General features: G+C 42.1%; 1 protein-coding gene across 1 annotated transcript; it reads right to left on the bottom strand.

Moving 5' to 3' along the window:
* Positions 1-600: 600 nt before the first annotated feature.
* ALKBH3 (alkB homolog 3, alpha-ketoglutaratedependent dioxygenase) lies at positions 601-17,421 on the bottom strand. The gene is made up of 10 exons (XM_033149521.1): positions 17,358-17,421; positions 15,468-15,598; positions 13,790-13,905; positions 12,724-12,758; positions 12,458-12,505; positions 11,579-11,682; positions 10,050-10,138; positions 7,995-8,204; positions 1,810-1,908; positions 601-1,246 (listed from the first exon to the last, which is right to left on the bottom strand). The coding sequence occupies exons 2-10, from the start codon at positions 15,544-15,546 to the stop codon at positions 1,154-1,156; spliced, it is 873 nt and encodes a 290-aa protein (XP_033005412.1). The 5' UTR covers positions 15,547-15,598; positions 17,358-17,421; the 3' UTR covers positions 601-1,153.
* Positions 17,422-21,037: the final 3,616 nt, after the last annotated feature.

A 21,037-nucleotide genomic window follows, 5' to 3' on the forward strand; every position in this document is an offset into this window, starting at 1 on the left:
AAGCAGTGCTTTATAGATAAGCAGTATAAACCCTTGCTTTCCCCAAACCACTATGGAGCTGTGTATTCATTTCACTGCTGTGTGAGATGCATTTCAGTGCAATTAGGCAATTCTTGCCACTTAGCAGCATCTTCAATGCCAGGGTACTTTGAGTAGATATACAGAGGGTTTTGGGGGGGAAGAATGTGCTGCAGGATGCTCCTAGGAGAGGCCAGGACACTCTCCAAATGCATTAGAATACATATGAGAATAAGTTGAGATAGTAGGAATTGTTCAACAATGTATCAATTAACAATATGGAGAGTACCAGTATGCACAACATGGGGCTCTGAAGCCTGGGATACAGTTTCCAAATTCTATTACTGGGGCATTTAATGGTTTCAGGAGAGTCTGTTCTTCATACAGTGGTACCTTGGGTTACAGACGCTTCGGGTTACAGACTCCGCTAACCCAGAAATAGTACCTTGGGTTAAGAACTTTGCTTCAGGATGAGAACAGAAATTGTGTGGCGGCAGTGCGGTGGCAGCAGGAGGCCCCATTAGCTAAAGTGGTACCTCAGGTTAAGAATGGACCTCCAGAATGAATTAAATTCTTAACACGAGGTACCACTGTACTGTGCTCACATACAGGTTTTTGGGAGACAGGCCTTATGTGTGATACTGCAGTACCTCAAGTTGTGCTTTGATTATTCCCTCTGGGGTTAACTGAGAAGATTCTTATTCATATAACCAATTTTTATGCAGCACAGTACAAACAAAAAGCCCAAATGTAGTCATTCTCCTGTCAGGAAAATCCTCTCTCAGCTTGCCTGAGGGAAAACTTGTTAAAAGTGGTGCTTGCAGATTAACAAGAACTCAAGATATGTGATTCAAACCAGTCATACTAAAATTAATGCTCTACAGGGAAATTTGTTTTTCAATAAAACAAAAGTAGTTTACCACCAAGCACTACACATTAGCAAACAGTACTAGAAAAAGGCATCACTCATCACTGGGAACTTGCGACCGTTACAGGCTCTCATTATAGCAGCCTCTTTCTTCTCTCCCTTCAAATGCTGGCATCATAATACTGAACTGAAATCAGGCTTGTCTCACCCAAACCAGCATTAATCTCTGGCCTCACAGCAAGAGCACAGTACCACAGAACATTTCATTCATGTGCGCACTGCCTCAGAGTCTGAATACATTGTCCTAAATGTCAGATTTACACGGGCTTCCCTGGAGTGATATTCCTTGGGTACGCGATGCTGAAACAAAGAACCAAAGCAAAGTTAATGTGCTATCCATACACAAAGCTTTACTGTAAGCATATACAAAAATATCCATATTCTTGGCTATCTCACAACTTCCGTCTGGACTTAATTTTAAGGCTAAATATTTTTTCAAAGCTTATTTGAAAATATACAAACAAAAACTCAATTTCATTTTGCTTTGCTTTTTGAAAATTATTTCTCCAATATTCATATTCATTATTGCTACGTGAGATTGCCATGTAGTGCTATTTAAGCGAAGTGTTATGAGGTTTCTATCCCACTCTTACTGGTTTATCAGAAAGGATATTATAAAATTATGAAGTAAGATCTCGGAGCTTTGTGAATTGTTGACTGCTGCACAAGAAGCAGTCCAATTCCATAGGAAACAACTCTGCATAATTCCCACTCCTGAAGGCATTTTATTTGTTTGTTAACTTTCAATCTGAGGTTCCCCAATGATTATGCCTTGTAGAAAACCAGGGGGAAGAAATGGCATCCAACTCTAGGGAGTTCAGGGGGAAGGTGAACTATTTCCACTTATGTTTAAACAGTCTCACCTGCCAGTCTTCTTGAGCTGCTCCTTCCATCATAAGCAGTGTCCCATGATCCAGTGGTATATGCACCCTCTGCACATAAGTATAGTCGTTGTTTTCTTCCTGAAAAGAGAAACAGTGTATAATTAACAGTTGAGTGACGTTAGCCTGAGAGATAGAAACTTCCCAAGGTGTCCCAGCAAGCTCCATTACTTAGTGGGAATTTGAACCTAATCCATGGTTCCTAACCCAACATGCTAACTGCTATACCACACTGGTATACCAACTACAGGCAACTCCCAATTTACCCAGGGGTTATGTTCTGAGGCATCGCACATAGATTTGAAACACCATTGGGAAAGCCTGCAAACACCCTCTAATGCCATAGAAACTCTTGAAGAACCCTTGAAAAAACCAGCAGTACTTACCAGGCCACCAAACTCCACCATAATCGCTCCCTCTAAACCTCTTTTTTCAAACTCTCCACAAGGCCTCAAAGGTTGGTGGAAAGCCTCTCGGGATTGCACTTGCAAAGGCTTTCCTAACTCTTTTAGGGCCATTTCTGCCATTTTTAATGTCACTTCTGGGTTCGGCACAACGCACACGTCACTTGGATGCACCTACATTGGGAGCTGCCTGTATATCAACTCTTGCTTCGTGTGGAGGGGATAACTCAATCTTGTCAGGTGGAATGTGTTAGGCAGAAATGGAGAAACTGTGGCCCCCAGGTTTGTTGGTCCACAACCCCCATCAGCTCCACTCAGCATGGCCAACAGTCAGATCAATTGTTTAAGGCACTAATACCTCACACTTCAGTCAAAACTGGTTCGTGGGGCAGTTTACCAAAACCATGATTGAGGTTGTAGCCCAATGACTTCTGAAGGAATGCAGGTTTCCCTCCCTGATCTAATTCTCAGCACTGCTATTCACTTTTTTTAACAGCTAACCTGCTGCACCTAAATGTATCTGGCCCTGTTTTTGACTTACTATAGTAATCTTTTTCAAACAAGGTTCAGCTCCAAGGTATCCTGAACATTATCTTGAATGAGAAGCTCAGCAATGGGGGTTCTTGAATGAGAAGCTCAGCAATGGGGGTTAGAATCTAACAGCATCTGGATGACTGCAGGTTCCCCATTCCTGATCTGTACCAGTCCTTGGGAAACAGCAGGCACAATAACATGTGCTTTGGAAAAGTATATTTGGGTCAGATGTAGTATGTTTGGCACAAAACCAGATAGGGAGAACTGGCAAAGACGAAAGTTACCATTTTTTTTGTTTGACAGAAAATCCAAAGATCAAAGAGCTGAATATGATGCTGGGAACAAGCAATGGATCACATGTCCCATGAAAAGCTGAAACAGCTGCATTTCACAAACTGAACTCGTGGCATAAACAATGGCATAAACACAAAGCAGGGCTATAAGCTTATTGGGTAAAATCCAGCAACTGGCCTGGACAGGGGACAGAAATAAAGGAAGCTGAAGGCACTCTTTGAAATTCATGTATTTGTACCTTCCACTTGATGCTTAAAATGCTTCAGAAACAGTCAGGACTGGGTTTCTTACAATGGCTACCCATGTCTCCGAGAACCTCTGGAGTATATACTTCCACTGTTGAAAGCTGGGAGACCAGGGTTTAAACCCCACGTGGCCATGAAGCTCACTTGGTGACCTTGGGCTGGTCACTGTCTCTCCACTTAACCTACCTCATAGGGTTGTTGTGGGGATCAACTGATTGTGGGAGAACCACGTACGCCACCTTGAGCTCCTTGGAGAAAAAGGTGGCATATAAATGTAATGAACAAATAATTAAAACCAACCTGTACAGTGGAGAAATGATGCTGGTGATAGAAAGGGGGGGGAAGCATTAGGGAAAGATTTACGGCTCTGTATATGTGTGATATAAGCAAGGGTACAGGAGCAGGCTAGCACTGCCAATTCTATTGTGCTCCTCCCAACATATGTATCTCAGGCTATTTTTTAAAGTTTAGGGTCACAGCAGAGCCCTTAATTGGGGCTAGTGCTGATTAATGCTAGTCAACAATGAATGAGTCATCAACGATGCATGATCTGGCCCAGAAGAAGGTTGCCAACGTGCTGTGCAGCACAGACTTGGCTAGATGATTTGTCTGAGCAAAACAATTGCCCAGATGGCTTTGGCAGGATATTCTGTTAGGCATCAATCAGGGGGTGGGAGGGAGGTGGAGCAGCAGTCATCTAAGAAAGCAATTTAGCTGACATAGGAAGCACCTAGTGCAGATTTTATCCAAAATGACTGCATCCCTGTAATAGAGCATACCAGCCAGGCTCTCCATTTTTGCACTGTTATCATGCATGCATTCTATTACTATTAACTACAATAAAATCACCATAACCACCACCACTCATATCCTGCTTTTCTCCGAAAGTGCTCAGAATGGCAGACATCTTCTCAAGTGGCTTACAGGTATACGTTATCTAAAGCGTGAAGATAATTTTTCCTTAGTGGCTGCTGTGTCTAAGAGGGAAGGGAGAGTACAATACTATTGTTAATAAACAATATAAATGGAGACCGTATGGCGCAGAGCTGTCAACCTCCCTTTTTTTGCATTGGGAAACGGCCATAGCTGTCAACTTTCCCTTTTTTTGCAATGGGAAACGGCGTTGGAATAAGGGAATTTCCCGCAAAAAAGGGAAAGTTGACAGCTACGGTATATAGTCAAACCCATTTTTGTTATTTCTCTTATGACCCTCCAATTCTGAGTTAAGTGCTATATTCCACACATATCGGGTCCAGGTTTCTGTGCGGAGTAGGGGGTGGTTTCCCCCCCAATTGGAAGCAGCCGCTTGTCTTGCTGCTGTCATAGGAAAGACCATCAACTCTTTATGCTTGACATTTGGATTGATATCATTTTCCAATGATGGCAAGGCTAACATGGGATCAGGCACAAGATGTTGCTCTGTAATAGCAGATGACAATGAAAAAAATGCAAGTCCAGAAATCCTCTATCACTATATTAACTCACCCTAGAAGCTTAGACCTCTCTCTCCCCTTCAAATTGCACCATTTCTTCCTTTACAGGGAACCCACAACTCTCCCTTTTTAGGCATCAACCCGGGAGTAAGTTCTAGGGAACACAGTGGAACTTACTTCTGAGGAAACATGTACAGGAGTGCACTATTAATGCTTCATCAGCAAAGCAAGAGCCTTTCTCTACAGTTCCTGCTCTATGAAATATCTTTTTTCTTTTATAGACAATGTATAATTCTTACAAGTACAGGGGACTGGACCTTGCTCAGTGTCACATTGGAAGGACAAAGTTAAACAGAGGGTGAGTTTCCAACCATGTTTGTTCTTTGTATCTCTAGAGTATCATGGACATTGTTATCTAACAGATATATAACCCAACTCCTCCTTCCACCCCACCTCGCAGCTGTTTCCTTGGTTACCAGCAAAGCAGCAGAGCTGCTGCCTGACATCTAGCTATTATAGTTCAGTTTCATAGCTTACACTGCAGTGTAGATTTAAAGCTAGTAGGTTAACTGCATTGGACTAATTCCTTAAGCAAATGCGGGGTTCTGCAGCAAAACTTCCCAACGGAACAGGGAATTTCTGTAGAACTTAGGACTTACCGCTTAAACCAAAATCTTGGCTATACCGGGATTTTTCTAAAATTAAAGGCCTCTTTACAAAATTAGCCACAGTGATCATCATTAGTACATGCAATGAATCCACACTAGTTTTTAGAACCCTATGTATGCATAATAGTGTATGTATATAAAGACTTTGCAAGGAGCCACAAATGATTCAGTTACATATCTGTGTTAAATAATACTCTGGGTCATAAATGCAGCGTTTTACAGAAGCATCAATGCCTCGGGCTATTCACCATGCCAACTTGCTTAAGGGGCTTGTGTGTCTGTCACTTCAGTACATAACAAACATTGATTTCTGGCTTACTGCTCATGGTTAATTTCAAACAAACAGACCATAATCTTGATTTGGGCCACCCAACAAGCCATACTATGACGTGCTTGAAATATGCAGGTGTTACATGGAAAGACCCATGCCACTGGAGGAAGCATATTCACTATTAAACCATGGTTGGTTGGTTTCATTAAATTTATACACCACTTGAATGCAATGACAGAACAACTTAAAAAAGTTTAACTATGGCTTATTGGGCCATGTGAATGAGGCCTTTATAAAAACCAATCAATAAACTTTACAAACCAAACAAGACTGAGAGGAAGACAGCACCTTGAAAAGGAAGGTAGGATCTAACTGGAGAATCACTCTGTCACTATAGAAGACACTATGGAAGTCACCCCAGCCGATGCCACCTCTGTAGGGGCTAAAAATTAAAGCCTGTGGGGCTGTAGATCTCAGTGTACCACCACAGCTGCTATGGAGGATGATCCAATGCTTCCTAGAGTAGAGGTGGAAGCATCCACCACTTCCCCCCAACAAGAAAAAAAATAGTAGATGGGCGGAAAGCCCTTTGTGCTCGCCTGTCAGAAGCCAATCCATGGAGAAAAGGGAAAGGAAGGAGGAATATAATCCTTTTTTTTGTATTTATACAAAGAAAGAACAGTAGAAAGAGTGAAGTAACAGAAGAAGAAAATTGCTAAACCAAGATAAAGGAATAAGGCAAGCCAAAGCAGAATGTGACTGCTTGGTGGAGGCAGGAACAAAAAACTGAAGAGGGGCCAGAATATTTCCTATAAAAGCTACTCATACCTTTGTCCACTAAAGGCGCAAGCTAAATTATATTTATTTATTTAGGTTTTAGTAGTTTTTTATGCTGTTAGTTTTATTCTATTTTTGCAAGTTGCATTTTATGGCTTAAAATACGTATTTTTGGTAAAGTTTATGAGTTGTCTTGAACACCTTTATTGGCTGAAAGGAAGCATAGAAATAAACTCTAAAGAGCCAAACTACAGAACAGATTAAGGTTATTCCTACTAAACATATAATCAGAAATGCCAGTAGTGATTGATAGGACACATCTAGGACAACCACTTCAGTATTCCATAGCCAGTGACAAAATTATACTTCTTCCAGATTAAGTTTGTTCCCACGGCGCCTTTTTACACACAAACATAGCTCCCCTCTTTTTTCCTCCATGGCCTGTCTGAAAGAAACCTAAAACAGTTTAGCTAGCTGAAAGAGTGACTGTTTCAAGGTAAAATGCAGCTAAACAAGTTTTCCATTAGACATTATTTCAAGGAGAGACCAAGTAATGCAATGTTTTGAACCAAGTTAGGCCTGAGTAAATTTGAAAACATAGCAGAGACCTCTTTTGCATCCATAATTGCAGTATTTACTAATGCAACCCCACTTACGCAGGGGTTATGTTCCTGGTTACTGTGCGTATACATGAAATTGCATATAGTGGGGAACACCATCTAAAAAGCCTCTAACATCTTCCAAACCTCTGAAAACCCTTTAAAAAAACCAGCAGCACTTACTAGCTATTTCCCCCGCTGTTTTGTGCCATTTTTGCTGTTTTTGCCCTTTTCAGGCTGTTTTTGCCCTTTTCGCATCCTTTCACAGTTTATATCAAATAATTTATTTCCTGGCCCCATGCGTATACACGGTTGCATGTGAGTCAAGCACATGTAAGTGGGGAGTTGCCTGTATACACAGACAATCATGTTCCTAATACATCACTACAGAAACAATCACTAACGTCAGACAAATTCATCACTCCTATACTAGCAGGAGTAACAGATTTGAGGAAGCAGCTGAGACTGGCTTTAAAGAGTTAATGCTCTTTGAGCCCACCCTAGAAGTGTGGTGTAGTAGTTATGGGTGTTGAACAAAGACCTGGAGACCAGGGTTCAAATCCTCAGCCAGCTATGAAGTTTACTGTGTGACTGTGGATCAGTCACTGTCTCTCAGCCTAACCTACTTCACAGTGAAATGGGGAGGAAGAGAATCTTGTATTTTAATCTGTTATTTTAAATTGATCGTTTTTATGTTTTTTGTTGTGATTTTAATTGATGTTAGCCGCCCTGAGCCCGGTTCTCTGGCTGGGAAGGGCGGGGTATAAATAAAATTATTATTATTATTATTATTAGTATGCCACCAGCAGCAATGGCCCAGGGACTACTTGCTACCTGCACAGAAACCATATTACACTATGCAATTTAGAATAACCAAATATGTAAAGGCCTTTCAACCGGTTTACACAGTTCCCTACAATGTAGAAAAGCCAGCACACTCACAGGCAAAGGTTTTTTCCTCATCTCAAACACCCGGGTGGCACCAAGGCTGAGGGAGGCAATGACAGGGTTTCTTCCCAGCTCAGGCTCGTCATCACTGTGCCAGTCAACACTGTCCTTCTCATTTCGATATAGGTTGCACAGCAGAGAGTTGAAGGAGTGCTTCGTGAAATCTTCAATGCGATCCTTCAGCATGGTCAATAATGGGTGCCACTGAAAGTTTGTTCCCACAGAAAATAATGGACAGGAAAAAAACCAGATTAACATGGGAAGAACAAATCATATGCAGAGGGAGAGATGGGGGCATGAAAGAAAAATGCAAAGCATCTAAGGGAGATTTCGAGGGCATCGAAAGGCTTGGAACAGCTGGCAAAAGGACCAACTGTCTCAATCCATTGTTAGAGACCACTGAATAATGGATCAACTGCTCCAGAACGTTCCACACCAGCTTGTGCCATGTTCTCAGCACTTTGTTCGTATGCATTAAATTGACATTAAAAAACATGCCTGGGGGCTATGCCATCAGTCAAGGCCTCATAATGCCACTCCAACGCTTCTACCAATGTGGTCAGATTGGCAGTGAAACAGAGAGGCAAATGCAGCAGCATAGGAAAGGGCATGTGTAACCTGGCACTCTTGTGCACTTCAGTTTTGAAGCTGTGCTGGTATCTGTGCACTTCTCACACAAATACATGCTCCTTGCCAAATAAGTGTTGTATTTTCATTGTGCCAAACACACCTCCAATAATTGTGTTGTATTGTGCTGAAAAAGGGAAAAGTGGTGAGGAAAAGGGTAGAAGAAGATAAGTGGGACTATGAAGGGGACCAATTTAGCATCTAGTTAAAAGAAAAGGCAGAAAAGGTAAAAAAAAACCTGTTACAAATCTAATTAGTACGATTTTGGAAAATGAAGAGAGTAAGAAATTGGTTTTGCTATGTTTGGGGCATGCACATATATTACACATTAGTTTATCAAAGTGAAATAAGAGTTGCTTAGCCTCTAAGAGTTGTCAAGAACCAAATCCATTACATATTCTTCTTTGGGGCTTACTAGGAACACACCCATATATTTACCATCCTTATTACGCTATTTTATTCTAATTGCTTCTCAAACATGATATACCATGTTTCTTTATTCCTTTCTTGCTGTATAGTGAGCTTTGCTATTGTAGTCTGTATTTTTAACTTTATTTCAAAATAAAATTCCATGAGCAAGTTACATGTGCAAAGAAAAAAAAGCTATTTGCATTTTGATTCTAAACACATATTCATAACCTCTTCCAGTTGAGTTGCTGGAATTATTTTGTTTTTCACAATCTGAAGAGGTGCTCATCTTAAATTCCTTCATGAAAATCAGAGAGCCTGGCATTATTACACCAATAGTATTTTCCAACCATAGTATTTTTTTTATAACCATGTACCACCTACCTGGAGCCTGTAAATTGCTCATAGCACTCACTGAATGTGTGTGCCTGTACTAAAATATTTAAACTAGTTTCAAGCCTATTAAATTTCATGACCCATAACTAATGAACAACTGGAGAAGTTAAGAGATCCCCTCAAAGAAGAACTTACGGTGCTGTATCAATACCACAATATCAAGGGTGTACCCTAGGCAAAATGACGCATTTTAGGCTGGCTGAAATTCAAGTGTGGAGGCAATCCTACCTGGGATGGGAGAACTAAATCTCCCTTTCTAACATGTCGCCTGACAGCAGGAATACAAAGTGTTTCGATCGCTGTATGATTCTCTCTCCACTTCCCTCCTTCACTGCAGCATTCCCGTTAGTGAGCTTAGTGAACAAAGACTCTCAGAAGGCAACAGGCATTATTCTGTAGCCAAGGAGTAACTGCTGTCCAGTTGTTATGGAGAAAGTCAGCAGGCTACCATATTATTAAACTTCTATCCTACTCATCCTTCCAAAAGAGCCCAGTGTGGCATCACAATAGCTGTACTGCTCACTTTTAATAGTGAGATTCAGATAAAAATATTGTATTGTATGTAGGCAAAGTTATTTTAACTTCTGCAAGTACACATGTTCAGGCATATATACATACATCAGCATTTGCCTTCATTGTAAGCCTGGAGTAAGTATATGGAAGTTCACCATACCAAGCTGTGAGTCTGGGTTCATCATAAGACAGATCTAGAGAGAAAGAAAGGAAAAACAAAATATCTGTGAACCCCATATAAGTAAACCAGCCCCGATACATTGACCAAAGTACAGTCTGGTAAAGGTCCTTGGTGGGTGGCTTGATAAATGAAGTTTCCTCCCCCCCAGTTCCATCTGCAATTACTCTCTCTGCATTTACTCAAAGATCAGTAAAAACGCTCCTTACACAGAGAAAGAAAGCCTATCAATCCACTTTGCCAAATATGGTCTACATCAAGGGCAGCCATCATAGTTCACTCCAGATGTTTGTTGGACTACAATCCCCATCATCCCCAGCCAGCATGGCCAATGGTAAGGGATGACGGGAATTGAAGTCCAACAACTGGAGGACATCACATTGGCTGGCCTACAATAACTGGCAGCAGTTATCTAGGGTTTCAAACAAGAGACTTTTCCAGCCCTACCTGAAGATGCCAGTGATTGAATCAAGCAGACACTTCAGGACTTGTTTGATGTGGCCAAGGGAGAGATTTTGTAGGCTGTTCATATTATCTGCTGTGTCATTTTGCTTGCAATACAAGACTATAAAAAATACAACACAACTGCCCCCAAGTGGACAAAACTAACAGAGCATACTTCTGCCTGCAATAGTAATATATATATTGGTACACCACAGCTGCAACTAGGAGATGTATTTGAAGGTTTTCCTTTAGGGAAAGCCTATCAAACTATGAAGCAGAATTGCCACTGTTGACCCTTGGTGATAAGCACAAATTATGGCCTTGGTGTCAAACCCAAAATCTTATTGTCAGGCCCTGTTCAAGGGGCAGGTAACCGTAGGACACGCTTTTGCTACAGATTGTGGTTAACCACGATCCTAAGCTATTAGAAAAACCTTGGCTCAGCAGTCACACTGTGCTGAAAGCACCAAGAACAAAGCAGGTTCAAGCTGCTCTCTGGGAGACAGCATGTCTGAGCAGTCCCAGTAAGCCACTGTTTGACTTACGTGTGAACCAAGCCATGAGGAATAGAAGAAGCATTCTAATATTTTTCAAAATATGCAGGAAAGCATCCTTAGAATGCCCACATGAGGATTGGGAAAGGACAGCGAGAATGGTCTTGGTGCTCCCCAACCTGTTCCAAATGGTACCACTCTTAGTGACTGCCACTGCTTGGGACCCTTCACAGCTGCATGGCCTCAGTCACCAGCTTTCTCCTCCAGAAGCAGGCAGTTGTAATGGGCCGGGAACTACAATATTTTCTCTCCCACATCATCCGCCACCAGGTAAGCTCGTCCAGGGGTGCATGGGCTTCCGAAGACTCCAAAACTGCTACAGCCAGCAATGACAATGGAAAAAGGGGCTGGGGGCTAAAGCAATATGTCAGCCTAGTGGGTCCTAGCAGATGCCACGGCAACAGCACGCCTGGCCACAGTAAAAGTGGGCAGTTAAATGAGAACGACTGTACCATTACCCTGCCTGATGTGTGTTCTCTGCCTCCAGGGGATCTCTTGGAGGAGTTGTTCAAACATCCAGTCTGCTTCGTTTAAGTCAATGAAGCCAGGAATCAAATGAATCCTAGCACAGGAAAAACTGGATTATACAGGAGCATTGCGAGATCCGTCTCCCAAGCATTTAATGTACAAATGCATTTCAGTTTAAGTGCAAGTGCTACCTTTGACACATGGCTGTCATTCAAAGCTAGTTAGCAGTTTATGACTTTTTTATATCTCTTTACCAAAAAACGGTATTAAGAGACCTTCAACAGACAAACTTGCTATCAGTGTTTTTTTCCTTAGGAACCTGGAAAAGTAACTCTAAAATTACTGAAAATGAAACTTTTATGGCATAGCCAAATAATATTATTTTTGAAAATGTTTCTATGCTGCCAAGTGTATGCAGGCAATTAAAAAAGAAAGCTCCTTTCTTTAACAGTTAGCTGATGATCTCTGATTTTAGCTTTCACATTGTTTTTATTGTATACAGACATTGTTATAAACTGCGTTGATATTTTTTTATGAAATAGCAGTAGATAGCTTTATAAATGAATATATAGTTTTAAAGTGACCATATTCTGAAGAGAAAATGAGGAAAATACAGTGATTCACAGGAACATCAGTGGAGTAGCTAGCTCAGAGATTTTCCAGCCATTTCTGCTTCCAGTCATTCAGGTAAGATGCAAGTAAAACTTGGGAAGCAAGAGCCTTTCCCTGTGTTACTGTCTAGCGTAGTCCAAATTCAGTGCACTGAAGTACATGCTTTCTGTAGCACCAATGTGTCAGCAGATTCAGTACTGGCCAGAATCCAACTACATTATTCTGCAATTATAACACAGGAGTTTTTATCTGCTTACCGAGATATTCCTGATGGCGATGTGCTGATCTCATACACACCCTGATTCCTAAGAACAAGGAGGAAGAGAAAATCAGCCAGGTATGGTTGAGCAGGCATATGTGATTCAGAATACCAACAAGGGCCAGGGAAAGCAAGTCTACTAACTAAATGACCACTGAGGCCATTCCTTTGCCATGGAAAAGCTAATAGGAAAGAGAAGGTGTTGTCCATATCACTACATGTCAGAAAGCACCTTATTCTACAATGAATTCAAGTTGTACTTACTCTATTCTTTTGGGCTCTGGGGGTCTACGCACCACCTAAGGGGAAAAAACAACAATAGTCTGTACAGCAGGCACATTCAAGTAAGTCAGCTAAAAAGGGGTAATTTGGTAACCCAGTAATAATCCTGCACGTGTCTTAAGTCTTAAGTTTTCATGGATTGGTTACTGTAAGCAGCATTGGCAGCCTTTGAGCTGGACAGTATATGTTACTTATTTAAAATATTTCTAGCTTGTCCTTCATCCAAGGTTCTCAGGCAGAAAACGGTGAAACCGGAGTTAGAAATAACAATCCATAGCAAACATGAACAGAATAAAATTCACACTACAATCCATCATTAAATGGTAGACTACAAAATCCAACTGAATATTAACAACCTCCCAAGGCATAAGTGAACAACCATGTTTTAAGCTGGAGTCTAAATGGAATAAATGCTGAAATTCAGAGGGGAGTTCCACAACCAAGGTGCCACCACAGAGAAGGCCTTTTCCTACACCAATGCGTAACATATGATTCCGGTAGTGGGTTGCTAAGGAGGAGCTTCCTGGTAGATCTTAACACCAAGGCAGAACTATAAAGGGAGAGGCTATACTTCAAGTATGCCAGCCCCAAGTCACTGTAAGTCATCAGCAGTATCTTGAACTCAGACCAGAAAAGTATAGGCAGTCAATGTAATTGTTTAAGAACAAAATTAAATATGGATCCAACTGGTTACTCCACTCAGCAACTGAGCAGCTGTATCTTGTGCTAGCTGCGGTTTCTGAGTAGTCTTCAAGGGCAACCTTATGTAGACACATTACAGTAATCTGACTGTGAGGTTGTCAGAGCATGGATTATTGTGGCCAGAAGCTTTCCCTGTCCAGAAGCAGCGTGTAGCTGGGAAAAAGCATTCTGTACCACTAAGGACACCTGAGCCTCTGGTGACAATGCCAAACCTAGGAGTAGACCCAGAAAACAAGCCTGCTCCTTCAAGAGGGGTACAACCCCTTCAAGAACAGATTGAGTACTTTATACCCAGACCCTAGCACAGCATTTCTGTCTTGTCAGGATTCAGCTATTTAATCTCTACCTCTTCTGGGGCTTTAAAAACAAACTGCCTTTCAGATGGAAGCTGCTCCTCTCTTCTCACCCGGGACTGTGTTGTGCTTGCAAAGGTTTGGTTCCTGCGACTGGAAGTTCCAGAAGCTAAGACAGAAAGAGAAAGAACCAGCCAAATTATTCCATTATATGATCAGAGAACAACTCTCAAATGCAACAGTAAGACTTGTTTCTGCCACTTATGGGGAACCTTCATTGTCACAAGCCTCCTTTGCTTGTGGCCCTCTTCTTGCTGGCATAGTTGGTGAATCTCTTTTTGTCCTCCTTAATACGTCTTAAAGAACTAGGGGTGGGACAACGTACAGGGCAACCTAATTTTGCTACCATCCCAATTCATGCTGTCACAAATCTGTTGAATCCAAGATGCAAAGGCAGAAATGTAAGTGATGATAGCACTACTTCTGAATTTGACAAAACAAACAGCACACCTTAGGACTTGATGTTGGAAAGGTGCTTTGAAATGTTGCAGAGTACAGAACACCTTCAGGTATCTAGCCAATGAAAGAAGTCTGGAATTCTACCAAGCATATACCTCCTGCAACACGGTGGCAAAGCCTTTCCACAACACAGCCTCAGACTTCTCTTGCTTCTTACCTACTTCAGATTTCTCCATCTTCTGCAGCATGTGAAAGAAACTGGGTAATACGTGTTTGGAAATACGTGTATCAAATCAAGAAATATGCTGCCATGTGAAAGAGTAGAAGCTGGTTTCAGCCTGGGCAAACCTTGTTTTTGGAAGTGCATGATAAATTTGACAAATACGAAGAAAATGAAACTGATAGCGATAGCTTATAAAGAAAGCCTGATTAAATTTTATGCAGTATTCATGTACCTGAATAAACTGGACTTTTAATATAACAGACAAATAGTAATTCTATGGTAAACCAAGTTATACATAATGCAAAAGAAAGAATGAAAGGTTACATTGGGTACCTTGAATGCATACACTGTACTATTCAAATCTAAAATGCGTCTTGTAATTGTCTTTTTACCCGATGATTATCCCTAGGAAGCACAAAGGTACACAGTTCTTCAGGCAGACTAAAATTAGTATGCTTACTAACTTCAGACAGTTAGTATGTTTACTTATGCTATTTACCTCAGGAAAACTTCTTAGGAAAAATTGGAGCAGCATCTATTAAGCAGAACCCCAGATATAGGAAAGGCAGAGGAAAATGTTGGATCCACTGACTTTTTGAACAGCAAGTTCTCTCTCTCTCACACAGAGCACACTCTATGCCAACTACCCAGTCAAACGCTACTCATTTTTGGCAAGAAATTCAGCAGAATGATCACCACATATTGAGCTATTGGTGGAACTTGTAGTCCTGTTTGAAAAGCAGGAAGAGATGCCACCAAACCAAGCATACAGACCTGTTGGGGCCCAAGGTCTGAAGAACAGATTATTTCATTCTCTCTCTTTCATCTGGTTTGGAATGGTGCAGCTTTCTTATTCAAGGTGCAGCATAGAGGATACAACATGCCTTTTGGTAATAGTCTGCAAAGTTGTATTAATAAGGATTATCCCCTAAGGTTAAGGGGCTTAAGAACATTATACAGATCCAAGCTTAGGAATGGTAAAGAAAACTAGACACTTTTAATTTTCTTCGGTTATACACATCTATATATAAACAAAAACATGATCTTGCCTGCACGAGAAGCTGCTCTGCTATTAACTGGTCCAGCCCAGCCCCCTTGCACTCTGGCTCGTTGCCTTTTATCTTCCATTATCCTTTAGAGTATCTTCCAGACCCTGTTGCAAAGGATTTAGCTTTCTTTACTGTTTTAAAATATAAAGGAATGATAATTAAGCACATTAAGATATCCACGGCTTCTAGAGAGGTGATAGAACATAGCAGATAATAGCCTGCCTATAAGCCACAGGACCTCAGTTCAAATGTTAACTTGGGCCACATTCAAATCATACATATAAAGTTCTATGATACGATTTTAAACAATCATGGCTCCCCTCCTTAAAAAATTAATTCTGGGAGCTGTAGTTTGCTAAGGGAGTTGCTATGTTAGGAGACCCCTATTCCCCCCACAGAACTACAATTCCCATAGTGCCCCATGAAGAAGGACTGATTACTAAATCACTCTGGGAATTGTAGCTCTGTGAGAAAAATAGAGCTCCACTAATAACTCACAGCACACATAACAAACAACAGCTCTGGGAATTATTTGGGGGAAGCTGTGACTGTTTAAAGTGGTATCATAGCGCTTAAGATTTATGATGTGAATGTGGCAGCCTTAAGAATTTACTTACCTGAAAGTAAGCCCTATTAAACTCAAGGGTAAGTTACCTCTGGACAGATATATGTAGGTTCATTCATGAACACGCTGCATAGCCTCAGGCAACCTACTCTCAGTTCCCACTGTGTGATGGTTACTGTGTGGAACTCAGACCTGGGAGACCAGGATTCATATCCAGCCCATGGAGCTCACTGGGTGACCTTGGGCTAGTGAAGATAAATAGGAGAGGGCCACACCTTGAGCAGGCCACACCTTGAGCTCCTGGAGGGAGTGAAGGCAAGATATAAATCTAGCTACAAACAAAAAAACATACCGGTACTAGGGGAGAACTATTGCTTTGGAAGCAGCAGCAGCAGAGCTGGAAGTTAACTCCCACTGAATCCAGTGGGACTTCCTGCACTGTCAGCGGCCTGGTCTCACAGACGCAGGACCCCCCCCCCCTTCTTAAATCTCTTGAGAAGAGGCGAAACATACACGGAGCAAAACAGTGCACGTTCGGAACTACGCTGCAGCCTGAGGAAGGGAAGGCAGAGAACGGTCGGGCTCTCTCTCTCTCTCTCTCTCTCTCTCTCTCTCTGTGTTGTGTATTCTCTCTCTCTCCCGCTCTGTGTGTATGTGTGTGTATATATATATATATATATATACACACATATACACACACACACACACACATTCTCTCTCTCTCTCTCTCCACACACACACACACACATATATATATGCATGCAGGCCCAAACAGAGGGGGGGGGGGTAATATGGGCACTTGGCCCTGGCCTCTGATTCCAAAGGGGGCCTCGTTCAGCATATTCACAATCGCTCACCATTATTTAAATGTAAACACTTAAAATAATCCTTTTCCCTATGTATTTTAAAAAAGCACTATTGTATATTTTCCATTTTGTCTTTATATGCAGATACGGTTCAAGCCTTGAAATAAAATTACTCGTCAGCATAACTTTTGTGAAAAGTATGTACAGTATAAGACTTTGGAGATCCCCAGGGTAAAAAAAAAAAAAGGGAGGGCACATTATCTACCTGGTCTGGGCCTCTGCCTGGATCTGCAAGGGCTTGTATGCATGCATAGCCGTATGGAGTCTCCCTATCCTGAAGCAGCATAAGCAGCAGCAAGGCCGCCTTTCTTTATTTCCTCACAACTCGGCCTACCTAAAGCCCGCCCGCCCGCCGAACCTCCCCGACTCCGCGTTCTTCCGACCTCTCCCTTATTCCCGCCCTCCTTTTAACTACTATCCCTCCCGCCCCCCGCCGCCGTCACCGGAGCTCACACTCACCGGCGGCACAAAACACAGCAGCTCCCTCCTCCTCCTCCTCGGCCAGACACCTGCGGTAAGAGGCAGCCCCGCCCCCGCCTGCGCGCGCACGCTCAGAAAAGCCCCCGCCCCCTTCTGCCCCGCTGCGCGAATGGGAACCGACAGGCGGCCCCCGCGCTCGCCAGACCATTCCTCACGCAGGCCCCGCCCCCTCTGCTGACACCGGGACCTCCGAGTAAGGTCCGGCTGCGAGAAGGAGCCCTGCCGCAGAAAGCCCGCCAGCCTACGTAGCCTAGCATGGGGGAAGCCGCAACAAGCAACAATCTTCTCCCATCCCTGACCCCCAAGCAGCTGGCATCAGGGCCGTAGCTAGGTGGGGGTGAGGTGGGCTCCCGCCAGGGGCGCAGGCGAGCCCCCCTCGCAAAATCGGCTAAATAATAGGTCCATATATATGTCTATAAATAAAAATATCAATTATTGCCCCATAAGAAAAGGTTTAAATAGAGGGTGAATTGAATGGGGTGGTGGCGCTGGAGAGGCGGAAAGAAGAGCTCACTTGTCCGTTGCTACGAGGCGGAATCTGGACGGTTCTGCCAGGGGCACAAGATCACCTAGCTACGGCTCTGGCTGGCGCTGGGGTCCCATACTGCCTCTGATTCTGGAGGTGGTGGAATAGGACATATCCTGACATTTGGTTGTGTATTTCCACTCCCCCCCCCCCCTTTACATAGAATCAGAATTGAGAGACCCTGGAAGTTATTTAGTTCAACAACCCCCCCTCCGCCCCCACTTAATGCAGGATATGGCTACAGCATTACTGGCAGGTGGCCTTCCAGTCTCTGTTTAATTGCCTTCAGTGAGCAAGGGCCTGCCTATTCCTGAGATTGTCTGCTCCACCGATTTATGCTGGGAAGAAACAAGAGTTCCGAATGTGTTTTGCACTGTAATAGGCAAGATTGTCTAAATAAATGAATCCCCATTAAACATCATGAGAAATATTGTTTTATTTTAAATTGAAAGTTTTACAGAACAGGTATTGGGGGGGGGGGGAACAGTCAAGCTACATAGGCAAGCCAGCAATCTCAAATACTCTCCTTTTCCAATGGCTGCAGCACACAAGGTGGGACACCACCATTCCACCACCCTCTTGGCTCTAATGGCACTGCTGCTTGCTGGACCAGGCTGAGCAAGGAGTGGGTTGGTAAAAGGTGCACAAAAGGGCAAAATGCTCAAAAATGAGCTACAAACAAATGATTGTTTAATATTCCACAAAACATCTATTTGTATGTTTGCATGTTTGAGCATTTTATCTTTAACCCTGTTTTCTCTATGTTTTTTTTTTTTAGAAAAGCACAACTTTTCCTTGTGTTAGTGGGTGCATGTGTGTCTGCATCTATGCCTGCTGCCACCACCAACCCATTGCTTCCACTGCCCTTGCCCCACCCCATCTCTTTGAGCAGTCTTGCGGCTGGGATAGCACAGCAGCATTGCAACTGCCTTACAAATGGTTATAAGAGAAGCTTTATACAGCCAAAATCCATCTTCTTTCAAATAACTATATAGAAAATTCAAGCACATTCTGGGACAAAACTTGTTTCTCAATCCTTATCAGCACCATTGCATCGGTTTTCATTTATTTTCTATGTACAGTATCATTTAACACACATTTACTTTCAAACCAGAGCCTTAAATTACTTCTCCAATGGTAGTAGATGAAACAGAATGCAGTGTTTCTACCATCAATAAATGTGCTCAAACACACACGTGATTCTTCAGGACATAGGCAACTGATCACGACCCATCATTTAAGGGCAATGGTAGTGGGCAATTTTTGCTTTTCTGATTCACCTTATAGGTAGGGTTCTTCAGTTACCACTAGCCACCATTAGTTCAGCACCCTTAGGATTCTTTGCTCTCTATACAGAGTTCATTTACAACTGATCATGTGCTATGGTGATAAAACTGTCCTCTGTACGCCATGAAAGTATCTAAATGCAGGAAATTGCCAGCCTGCTGCACCTTTGGATCTGGTCCCACAGTCTCCCCTCAATTCTACCCAGCAGTTAAATAGGGATGAGGAAGGGTCCCATTTGCACAAATGGGAATTTTATTTCAAAGCCTAATCATGCTTGGGGAAGGAATATTTGATAGGGGGAAATGAAGGAAAAGAAAAAGAGAATAAGGGGGGGGGGTAGCAGAAAGAAAATGAGCGGCCTACTGCTATCTCTGGTCAATGCCACTGTTAACTTCAGGCCCCCACATTGTGTTTTCCCAATGTACAGCCCCCAAAATATTTTGTGGTTCTCAGTATCCGAAAGGTTCCTCTTCTCTGATCTAAAGATACAGCATTTTAATTTTACTTGAGTAAAAAACATACAACTGGTAATGCTTGAGCAGAGAAAATCTAGAACATTAGCACGGAAATCTTAATTTGCATGTAAAGGCAGCCAATTTTTTAAAATGTAGTTTCCACGATGCACATTCTCAGTTCATTGGGTCTGTAGTGTAGGGCCAATATATACACATAAAATATTTCTATCAGTATCTAATTTCAAACACTGTTATGTTAAGCAACAACACAGGCTTGGATCCAAGAGTTCTGGTGCAAGAGGAGGGCATGTCAGTTTGCACAAGATTCCTCTTTCCCCCAATTTTCCCTTCCTATTGTAGCCTTCTGTGACACTCTATACTATTCTAAAGGGTTTCCTCAATCCTCAGAGGTAGCTTTGGGAGGGGTGGCGCAGGAAAGCCCTGTTGTACAAGCACATCTTTCAATCCAGGGTACGAGTAATTTAAGGATTTTTTTCATAGAATTGGAAGAGACCACAAGGATCATCTAGTCCAACTCCTTGCAGTGCAGGAATCTTTCATCCAACATGTGGCTTGAACCCAAAACCCTGGTATTAAGAGTCTCATTGCTCTACCAACTGAGCTAAATCACTATCAGAGTAACTGGCAAGATTTGTTACTGCAATCTGTAGCATTTTTCTTCCAACAGTTTGATAAAGCCCACCTCTCAATATATTAGTAAACAAAAGTATTGCCAATGGATAAAATCAATACAGTTATCACATAAAGCCCTTTCACTTCAATCTGATCATATAAACTGCAACAATTTCACATTTACAGTGTCTTAGGTGGGGAGATTGTGTAGAAGGGAGTAGAATGCCTAAAGAAGTCTCTGCTGACAAGGCAAGGATTTTGTGGCCCATGTGTGATGGAGGAAAAACTTGTCCAATTTCATTCATGATAAAGACTGTGTGACTTCTTGCAAAGTAAAAATAAACGACAACAAATATTTAATGAAAGAAATACTGCATTGACCAGTTCAATACTATTATTAGTGTTGTTCTGTATCAACACCAACAATGTTCCACACCAAATTCTGTCAAATTTATCACACATCATTTCCCAAACCAAACATCCCAAACCAAACATATCGAGAGAGCAATGAGACTGAGAGCTGCTATCTGAACGACAACAGTGTAGTCATCCGGATTCCGAGCATAGAATTTTATTATTATCATTATTATTATCATTTTACTATTTATGTTAAGTGCCAAGGAGCTATTACCTTGAGTTTTAATAGGTTATAAGGTTTTATTGGTAACCATATTTGTTGTATTTTTGTTGGTGTTTGTCTTTTAGATGCTATGGCCAGTCGGCTACGCAAATAAAGTTTGAATTTGAATTTGAAACCA

This window comes from Lacerta agilis, chromosome 1 (assembly GCF_009819535.1).
Source record: "Lacerta agilis isolate rLacAgi1 chromosome 1, rLacAgi1.pri, whole genome shotgun sequence".
Taxonomy (NCBI): Eukaryota; Metazoa; Chordata; class Lepidosauria; order Squamata; family Lacertidae; genus Lacerta; species Lacerta agilis.

Coding starts and splice junctions, on each gene's coding strand:
- ALKBH3 (XM_033149521.1), bottom strand. CDS start 15,546: ATGGAAGATAAAAGGCAACGAGCCAGAGTGCAAGGGGGCTGGGCTGGA. Junction 12,759..13,789: donor TTTTTAAAGCCCCAGAAGAG/GTAGAGATTAAA, acceptor TTTTCCCCTTAG/GTGGTGCGTAGACCCCCAGA. Junction 1,909..7,994: donor TGAGGAAAAAACCTTTGCCT/GTGAGTGTGCTG, acceptor TTCTCTTTTCAG/GAAGAAAACAACGACTATAC.